This window comes from Budorcas taxicolor, chromosome 23, assembly GCF_023091745.1.
Source record: "Budorcas taxicolor isolate Tak-1 chromosome 23, Takin1.1, whole genome shotgun sequence".
NCBI classification, from domain to species: domain Eukaryota; kingdom Metazoa; phylum Chordata; class Mammalia; order Artiodactyla; family Bovidae; genus Budorcas; species Budorcas taxicolor.
In genome coordinates, this window is record NC_068932.1 from 42,789,433 (window position 1) to 42,800,000 (window position 10,568).

General features: G+C 46.0%; 1 protein-coding gene across 1 annotated transcript in view; it reads right to left on the reverse strand.

Moving 5' to 3' along the window:
* CPXM2 (carboxypeptidase X, M14 family member 2) overlaps positions 1-10,568 on the reverse strand; it is a 135,043-nt gene that overhangs the window by 19,356 nt on the left and 105,119 nt on the right. The window contains exons 8-10 of the mRNA XM_052661011.1: positions 4,554-4,677; positions 2,840-3,036; positions 1,609-1,788 (exon numbers count right to left, since the gene is read on the reverse strand). Coding sequence (XP_052516971.1) covers positions 1,609-1,788; positions 2,840-3,036; positions 4,554-4,677 — 501 coding nt within the window. The remainder of the gene's footprint in view (positions 1-1,608; positions 1,789-2,839; positions 3,037-4,553; positions 4,678-10,568) is intronic.

The following is a 10,568-nucleotide window of genomic DNA, read 5'->3' on the forward strand; positions in this document are numbered from 1 at the left end:
CTCTTCCTGCCCTCAGTCTTCACCAGCATCAGGGTCTTTCCCAACATGTTGGCTCTCTGCATCAGGTGGCCAAAGTATTGGAGATTCAGCTTCAGCATTACTCCTTCCAATAAATATTTAGGGTCGGTTTCCTATAAGATTGACTGGTTTGATCTCCTTGCTGTCCAAGGGACTCTCAAGAGTCTTCTCCAGTGCCACAGTTTGAAAGCATCAATTCTTCAGCACTCAGCTTTATTTATGGTCCAGTTCTCACATGTGTACATGACTGCTGGAAAAGCCACAGGTTTGACTATATGGACCTCTGTCGGCAAAGTGATGTCTCTGCTTTTTAATATACTGTCTAGGTTTGTCATAGCTTTTCTTCCAACGAGCAAGAGTCTTTTAATTTCATGGCTGCAGTCACAATCAGCAATGATTTTGGAGTCTAAGAAAATAAAGTCTGTCACTGTTTCCACTTTTTCCCCACCTAATCACCATGAAGTGATGCCATGATCTTCAGTTCGGTTCACTTCAGTCACTCAGTCGTGTCCAACTCTTTGCGACCATAGACTGCAGCACACCAGGCCTCCTTGTCCATCACCAACTCCCGGAGTTTACTCAAACTCATGTCCATTGAGTCGCTGATGCCATCCAACCATCTCATCCTCTGTCGTCCCCTTCTCCTCCCACCTTCAATCCTTCCCAGCATCAGGGTCTTTTCCAATGAGTCAGTTCTTTGCATCAGGTGGCCAAAATATTGGGGTTTCAGCTTCATCATCAGTCCTTCCAATGAATATTCAGGACTGATTTCCTTTAGGATGGACTGGCCGTGATCTTAGTGCTTTGAATTTGAGTTTTAAGCCAGCTTTTTCACTTTCCTTTTTCACCTTCATCAAGAGGCTGTTTAGTTCCTCTTCATTTTCTGTCATTAGAGTGGTATAGTCTGTGTATCTGAGGTTGTTGATATTTCTACCTCTTTAAGCCACTTTTACTGTTGGATAGCCAAACCTAACACTCACGTATACAGCAATCAATGCAGACCTTTTTAAAGAGCATATAGGGCCAAAGACTAAGGGTGTAAGAGAATTTACAGTGAGCGGAGGAGACAATAAGAGGCGCGGGAAATTTTGTGAAGATTATTTATTTTACAAGACACTTTTTGCTAAGACCTAACTAGATCTAAGAAATGTGGGGGAAATATTTCCCATCCAATTGCATTTTTCTTTCCAAAGAAGCACCATGAGTAATAAATCCATAGGGACTCATGAAATAAAAATAAGATCTCTCAAGCAATCAGTGAGGTCTAAGGACAATGTCACTGAAATTTCACAGCACTGTCAAATGTAAGGGTAATAATGACATTAATGAATATGCACAATTCAGGAGAAGGGGTTTTTTTTGGAAGTACTGCAAAGAAATCTAATTAAATGATTTCTCTTCTGGGAAGAATCTCCTCACATTTCAATTTAATAGGTAGTTATTATCTAGCACATTTCCCTAGTTTTGGAGAAGACCTGAAAGGAAAAAAGTGATTTTGTCTTGTTCTTAAATGTTACATCCTCGGCCAGTAGCAGTGGGTGTTTACTTTGGCCTCCTCTGCTTTGCAGATTATGGGGTATTTTTACTCACCGTGGCATTTTCAGACAGAAACCACTCGGGGATGGCGATATAGTGATTGGGAACTTTCCTTGGGACGTTCTGTCGGTCCTCTGCCTCCCAGAGCAGCGTGTTTAAGTCAGGAAAGTTGTTGTTGATGTCAATCCCATCATGGGTCCAACGGCCCAGGGACCAGCCTCCCAGCTCGGAACCCTGGGAGACAATTCAGAACGTGAGGGACCCACAGACCTCTGGACCCTCCTGTCTCCCACACACAAGGCCGCTCCATGTCGGTCTCCATCTGGGGTGTGCCTCGATGCCTCCAAACACCCTCTGACACAAAGATGACATCCAAGGGAGACTATTTGGCTAACAGTCTGTTACTGTTTGGTGGGTGATGGATAATGTAGTCATTATTATTACTATTCCCACTCTGAAGAGGGAATGTACAGAGTCATCCTGCCACAGAGCAGTCCTCAGAAAGGGAGGCCTCTCCTGCCTCCCCTGCCTTCACCTCTTCTACACTGGTTGAATGAAACTCCAAGTAGTAATAAGTTTAAGACTCAAAAATCAAGGGCCGCCATATTATGTCCACCTGCAGTTCTGGCTCACGATTCAGCAACACAAATCTCTAACCAACTATTTGCACCAATAAACACAAGCAAAAACCTGTAAATCTGCATTTGATGGGCACCATTGTTTGAAGTACAGTTTGCCACTTTATTCCCAGATACTGTGATATGTAATTATGAATACACAATACATTATACTAATTGTAATCTCTACATAATTCTGTACATATATATATTCCATATATAACTCTAACCTATAAATTCTATATTATTACCAGAACATAAAACATAAACCATGTATCAAGATAATAAAAACAGCTGTTCTCAGAAAACTGATGAGAGGATTTATAGGCAATTATCAAGGTTAAAATATGCGTTGATTAAGTATTCAATCAATGTTACGTGTTATTATTATTCTATTAGCCCCATTGTATATGTAACAATATTATCTTTCTCATCCTTTTCTTCAGTCTGTTAGTGTGTCCACTTCCCAGGGTCCCCATAATTCTCAATTATGCATCTTTATAATTATGCAACTCATCTTTCATAAACCTCTGGGTTCCCCCATCTCAGCAGAAAGACACTGAAAAAGAAAGCTAGTGATGTGGAATTTAGGTCAACTCAGTGCATCGTGCGTGTGTGTGCAGGGGGCAGGGGCGGCTGCTGTGCTGGGGAGGGAGGTTGTCCATTACCCCCTCGTACGCCTTCTCGTAGCCGTCGGGGTTCAGGGAGGGGAGTATGTGGATCCGGGTCTCCTCCACCAGGCGGACGATGCGCAAGTTCCCGGCCAAGTACTCCTGGCACAGAAACTGCATCAGCAAAAGCATCAGCTCCCGGCCCAGCACCTCGTTGCCATGGGCCCCGGCAATGTAGTGGAACTCCGGCTCACCTTTACTCAAAGATGGGAAAAAACAGACAATCATATCGGATGCTTACAGCAAAACAGTCCTCAGCACATTGTATTAGGAAAGAAATCTCTGAATAACAGAAACGTACAATTTTATCTCTTCTTGCACATCAACTGAAGCTATATCAGTACAATTTTCATATACCAGATAGGTATATGAGAAAATGTGTAAAAACAACCTTAGATGGTAACAGCCACAAAGCAAGACTGTTTATTCTTATTTGCCAAGAATAGATAAAATAACACAGGGTTTACGGTTTAAAAGTTACAAATTAAACACAAATCATAGCAATTATTTGGGGAGGTAATTCTTTTTCTTAAAAGGACTTTGTATTTAGTTTTATAAAGATATGGAGATGAATAAAGGCAAGCAGAAAACAGTATCATGGGAAGTCAGCAATGACTCAGTTTTGTAAAGGTAGCTGTCTTTGCCCTTGTTCTTTTCAAAGCTCAGCTTTTCCCTGTTGGATTTATCAGTGCTGGGCATGAGCTGATAGCACTTCTGCCTCCCTCGCTGGCCAAGCTACTGCTTTTGAGGAAATGTGACTTTACCCACAGGTAAAGCCCTCACCCTTTAAAAGATGTTCCTGAGAGAAACTCCCAGAATACTGATGAACATTCAAGTCAAGAGAATCAGACAAATCTCTACATTTAAATTCCAGTGGATCTAAAGGGCTCACAATTTTAGCAAAAAGAAAAATCTTTCACCCATCCTCACCCCGACCCTGCATCCCCTAACCTATAGGAGAACACAGGTTTGGGAGTGATTAAATGAGAAGTGGCTAAAAACAGGAAATGCTTGAAAATAGGATGGAAATTTAAAAGAAGATGAAGGGAACCACCTCTAACTCCAACCCATAATGACCAGGGAGTCCAGAATTTTCTCCAGAAAAAGGAGTCTGTTTTAAGCATCTCAGCCATTTTCCTTTTTGGTTAGCGTGACTGGTCTCAGAGAAGAACAGAATTAAGTGTGGTCCATTTGGAGAAAAGTAGGGTACTTCCAGCTTAAATAATTTGACAGCCTACCTCATACAATGTGGGGTGAAAAAGTGTTAGTTGCTCAGTTGTGTCTGACTCTGTGCGACCCCATGGACTGTAACCTACCAGGCTCCCCGATTCTCTAGGCAAGAATACTGGAGTGGGTTGTCACTCCCTTCTCCAGAGAATCTTCCTGACCCAAGGATCTAACCCAGGTCTCCTGCATTGCAGGTAGATTCTTTATAGCCTAAGCCATGAGGTAAGTCCCAAAGCGAAAGTGTTAGTCACTCAGTCGTGTCTGACTTTGCGACCCCATGGACTGTAGCGTCTCAGGCTCCTCTGTCCATGGAACTCTCCAGGCAAGAGTATACTACACAGAACCAAAGTTGGCAGAAGCTGTCTGCGAGAGTGTGTACACGGCCAGCTCCTGCCCTGCTTCGTGAATGTTCTCAGAGTGACCTCCACTCTTTAAAAAAGCACCGGACGCGGAGGGCCAGGGCACTGCGCACGGGCAGCCTCACCGACTTCGTGCTCCCCGGGGTGGTCAGAAATCTCCACGGCGTACAGCTTCAGGCCCTGGTGGCTCTTGCCAATGTTGTAAATCCTTGTGATGTTGGGGCACATCTCATTCACAACCTTCATCAACTGCAAAATAAGATGGATTTACAGCTCTGAGCCATGATGGCCGTGCACCGTAGCGGGCATAGCTCTCAAGGAGACAGTCCCCTCCCACGGCCCCCTGCACACTCCCACCCTCCCATACACCCGAGTTCTCGCCCTGCCTGGAAGGTTCCCCTTCTCCTCCCCCTGCCCTATCTCCCAGTACCTCTGGCTTGTGTTTATCACCTCCCTGGGTGGTGGTATCACCTCCCTTGGTGGCTTTATTACCTAAAGACAGCCTTTTCTCTCTATGGTGGTGGTGGTGGTTTAGTCCCTAAGTCGTGTCCGACTCTTTTCAACCCCATGGACTGTAACCTGCCAGGCTCCTCTGTCCAAGGATTTCCCAGGCAAGAATACTGGAGTGGGCAGCCATAGACTTGCCTAAAGTGGTGAAGTGAAGTCGCTCAGTCGTGTCCAACTCTTCGAGACCCCATGAACTGTAGCCCACCAGTCTCCTCCATTCATGGGATGTTCTAGGCAAGACTACTGGAGTGGGTTGCCACTTCCTTCTCCAGGGGATCTTCCCGACCCAGGGATTGAACCTGGGTCTCCTGCACTGTGGGCAGATGCTTTACTGTCTGAGCCACCAGGGAATCCCTTGCCTACATAAGTATTTATTACTGAGCATCATGCTGTCTTATACTTTAATGAGCATTTATGACGTCAGGCTGCTCTGCCCTCCTGGAGCCCACTGCGTGGCAGTAGATAGAGTCGGATGGAGTTCGTGCCAAGTAAGGGGCATGAAGTAATGGGAGCCATGCCGTGAGAGGGTGGGGGACACAGGCTTCCAAGGAAAAGTCAAATACATACATGCCATTTCCTGAATTTTGCTTTGATAGTTGAGCTCATCAGACAAGCTTCCAGAGGAGGTGATGAGGGTCTGCTAATGACAGGGGCAAAGGACAGAGACACACCCACCAGAGGCTGCGGTGCCTCCATCTCTGAGCGGGTACCTGTGGGTGAGCTGGTAAGTCGCCTAGACTCTCTCTCTGTGAAACCCCTGTGCCATCCCCAAGGGAAAGAAGCTCTGATTCAACGGACATTCCTGCCAGGCACCAGACCAGCCACACTTCCCCATGGTGGCGTCAGGAGGATACACAAGTTTTACAGACCAAGAGGGAAGCTCGGGTACCATGCAAGCTGTGAGTGAGGGCATCCCAGCCTGGGTGTGTGCCCACCAGGGAGAGCTCCATCCTTGTTCAAGCTGAGCAGGAGCTGGGCTAGCAGTGATAGAGCAAGGGCTCACAGAGGGGCAGCGTGGGCCTGGACGTGCTCGATGCACCTTTCAAATCATTCCTATCAGCCAAACAATCTATAAAGTGTCCTGGTAAATTGTACATAGACAAATCTGCTGCAAACATTACAGTAGGTTGAAAGCTACAAGAACTGGAAAAATGGTATCAGGTAGAACTTCTACTGGAGTGCAGTGACATCACACTAGTTTGCCTTTCCTGCATTCTGCGATTTCTTTGCAATTCTTGCAATTTCTTTGCATTTCTTGCCTTTCTTGCATTCTGCACTGATGTGTGGAGGGCAATCACGGGTCACTGAGGGGCGGGGGACGGGGGCATCCCTAAAGGAACGGCGGATTCATTCCCACTGGAGCTTGGCTCTCATGACACAACTACGAGGTGTCACAACTGCAGCCCTGGTCAGGCATTCAAGGTCTAGTTTTCTCACCACTCCCGTGAGGGGGAAACATACTTTGATTTATGATAACTCACTTTGTGTTTTAATATCTAGGTGAGAGAAAGAGAAAGACGACTGTAAAGGACTCTTGTCCAACCATGGCAGAGATGGAAACCCACCATCCATGGAGAAACCACACGTAAGCAAGGTTGATCTAGCTTCACATCTCTCACTATGAGGAATACACAGCACGGGGCTGAACTGGAGCCATAGAGGAGAGGCACCAAGTTTTACTAAGAGACTCAATATTGATGTCATTAGTCACAGCAAGTTCTGTTTCTCTACTGAGTCTTATCATGACAAACACCAGTGAAGTAGATAATTGAAGTAGGTAATCAAAGGGGCTCGAACCCATTCTACAGATATGGAGACTGAGGCTCAGAGAGACCATTGAGGGGTTTGCCCGAGGTCACCCATCTAGAACCAGGTGGAGCCAGGGCTTTGGACTCGGGAGTCCGTATCTGTCCACGTTGTCATTGTTGTTGTTGTTCGGTTGCTCGGTCATGTCCAACTCTTTGTGACCCCTTGCACTGCAGCATGCCAGGCTTCCCTGTTCTCCACCATCTTCTGGAGTTTGCTCAAACTTATGTCCATTGAAGTTGGTGATGCCATCCAACCATCTTGTACTCTGTCATCCCCTTCTCCTCCTGCCTTCAATCTTTCCCAGCATCATCTTTTCCAGTGAGTTGGCTCTTCACATCAGGCCAATATACTGGAGCTTCAGCTTCAGCATCAGTCAGTCCTTCAAATGAGTATTCAGGGTTGATTTCCTTTAGGATTGACTGGCTGGATCTCCTTGCAGTCCAAGGGACTCTCAAGAGTCTTCTCCAGCACCACAGTTCAAAAGCATCAATTCTTCGGCACTCAGCCTTCTTCAGGGTCCAACTCTCACATCCATACATGACTACCGGAAAAACCATAGCTTTGACCACATGGATTTTTGTTGGCAAAGTAATGTCTCTTCTTTTTAATACATTGTCTAGGTTTGCCATTGCTTTTCTTCCAAGAAGCAAGCATATTTTAATGTCATGGCTGCGGTCACCATCCACAGTGATTCTGGAGCCCAAATAAATAAAGTCTGTCACTGTTTCCATTGTTTCCTCATCTATTTGCTATAAAGTGATGGGACCAGAAGCCATGATCTTTTTGAATGTTGAGTTTAAGCCAGCTTTTTCATTCTCCTTTTTCACCTTCATCAAGAGGCTCTTCAGTTCCTCTTTGCTTTCTGCCATAAGGGTGGTGTCATCTTCATATCTGAGGTTATTAATATTTCTCCTGGCAATCTTGATTCCAGTTTGTGCTTCATCCAGTCCAGCATTTCACATGATGTGCTCTGCATATAAGTTAAATAAGCAGGGAGACAATATAATCCTTTCCTGATTTGGAACCAGTCTGTTGTTCCACGTCTGGTTCTAACTGTTGCTTCTTGACCTGCATACAGTTTCTCAGGAGACAGGTCAGGTGGTCTGGTATTCCCATCTCTTTAAGAATGTTCCACAGTTTATTGTGATCCACACAGTGAAAGTTTTTAGCATAGTCAATGAAGCAGAAGTAGATGTTTTTCTGGAATTCTCTCGCTTTTTCTATGATCTATCAGATGTTGGCACTTTGATCTCTGATTCTTGTCTTTTCTAAATCCAGCTTGAACGTCTGGAAGTTCTTGGTTCATGTACTGCTGAGGCCTAGCTTGGAAGATGTTGAGCATTACTTTGCCAGCACTCTGTCCATGAAGGAGCAGTAAAGCAATCAAAATCAACTCCGCCATCTCTTTTGTCTGTTTTACATGGGACCGTTCTGGAGGATGGCCTCGGCACAAGCACTATCCAATTGGGTCTCGCATACTTGTCCCTGCTGACCGCACAGTCATTCTCCGCTACCAGTGTGGACCTCCCCAAATCCCGGTCAGCTGGTGGTCCCCTGTCTTGTGTTCAGATCAATGACCAGTTCTGCAGACAGAGCCACTCGGCTCATCCTTAACTAGGTGATCAGCACAGAGCCTGGCTGCCATTTAATGCCTACCCTCCTTCCCTTTTCAAAGAGCTGCCTGAGAACTGGGCCACCCTGTGCTGGAAATCTCTACCTTGACACTGAAAAAAAAAAAGACAGATGGCATATTCCCTAGGATGAGCAGTCAGCCAGGGACACAGCATCTCAGGATGGGATGACTCTCAACCATGAGTCATCAGAGTCACCTCTTCATCCTCCACACACCACTGCAGTATTTTTATACCAGTCAGGGTTTCCTCTCGGTGTTTTGATATCACAAGTATCTTTTCTACACACAGGAATGAGAATACGGGCATTTGGAGACTCCCTTTAGGAAGCGTGAGTGAAAGTCGCTCAGTCGTGTCTAACTCTGTGCAACCCCATGGACTGTAGCCCATCAGGCTCCTCTGTCCATGGGATTCTCCAGGCAAGAATGCAAGAGTGGGTTGCCATTTCCTTCTCTAGGGGATCTTCCCAACTCAGGGATCAAACCCAGCTCTCCTGCATTGCAGGCAGATTCGTCACCATCTGAGCCACTAAGCCTGGTGGGCCCCTGCAATGTGGGGAAATGTTTCTCTGGGGGCCACAGCCACCATCTAAGACTCAGCTGGTGATCCATCTTACTTACTCCCAAAAAGAGTCAAAAGGACATTCTGGAGTTTGAGTCTTACTGGTAAATGTTTGGGTCTTGAAGTTTAAAGTGAGAGGAAGAGACAGAATTTTCTTGATGGCCTTAAAAGGATGCATCCTCAACAAGGGTGACATCATCCTAAAGGAAGTGAAAATTGATTCTCCAGGGGCTAAAAATCTTAGCTCTTACAAGCTTTATGACCCTCCAAAGTGCAACCTTACCCAACAAAATCTTATTCCTTAGTTTTTAATATAACGGGTAATTAGGAAAAGTGTCTAGAAAGGGCCAGTAGGGAAACATTATCCTCGAGGGAAGTGGGTTTTGTAAGATGTTCAGCATCCTCAAGACTCTGTTTCCTCATCTCTGAATAAATCATATCCTGGGAGCTGCTGAATCCCCCCGTCTCTGTTGCTTCCTTCTTGTCCTGAAGGAGACAGAACAGCGAGCCCCTTTCCTGGTAATTCAGTTTCTAGGGATACATGGGAGGAAATTTTCATAAAGAGCGGTAAGTTACATGCATGATGACACTGATTGTAGCTGTTTCATCCTCTCTCACTATTCATTACAAGTGGGGTGCTATCCTGAAGCTCCAGAGCAGGAAGGTAGCTGAGAAAACTCTGATTCATCCTGGAGCATTTCACTGACAATCACGAAGCCAGCAGGAGCCGTGGCTAATGATCCAACGTGACGTGAGACAATCTGGGCAAAGCGGCTAACCATACTCCGATCAAAATCGCGTGAATTCTGTGAACATAGAAATGCAAACCCTGGAGAGAAATGGAGTGGGGATGGAAGCCATGGGTTCATGGAGGATTAACCTTGAGACTTTTGGTTTGCATTTGATATGGATCCAATGTTGTTTATCCAATGGATTAAAAAATAAAGAAAGAAGTGAGAAGAGAAAAAGTCCTCTTCTATCATCTTAACTCATTTGCTGTGTCCGGATCAAGTGAAAAGGAATTCCAGAGGGAGGAATTCCAGAGAGAGCCAATGTAGGAGGTGTCCCATGGGCGCAAAGCTGGGCTGGTCTGCGTCTGCAAACCTGTGGTCCTGCCCTGGCTTGCTGCCACCATCGCCACCCCTGTGGTCAAGAGCTCAGCAGTCCCACAGCCTGCTGCCCAGGACCATCCTTAGCTGCCCTGGAAATCAGAACCAAAAGAGAGCTGGTGGGGTGCCAACCCTCCCACCTCCACGGTCCTGCTCCCCTGTCCTTGCTGCTGGGATCCACCTGCCTCCTTCTGTCTCTTTCTGCCCCAGGCCCTGGACCACAGCTGACCTCACCTGCAACCCCATCCCTTCCCAACCACGGCCAACAATGCCAGCCACCTCTCCCTCCTGTCCCCCACATATCTCCCCGCAACAACAACAAATCCCGTACACTTTATGGATTTAAGAAGACTGAGTGTCTGCCCTCATGGTCCCAAATGAAGGCAAAAGGTAAACGTCCATGCAGACACAGAGATGATTAAGCGATTATAAATGGTTACATGAGGTGTGAGGTCCTTTCAGTGTTCAGAGCAATTAACTCACTCTGCCTCACAGTATCAGTGTTCACGTGACTGCCTCCAGC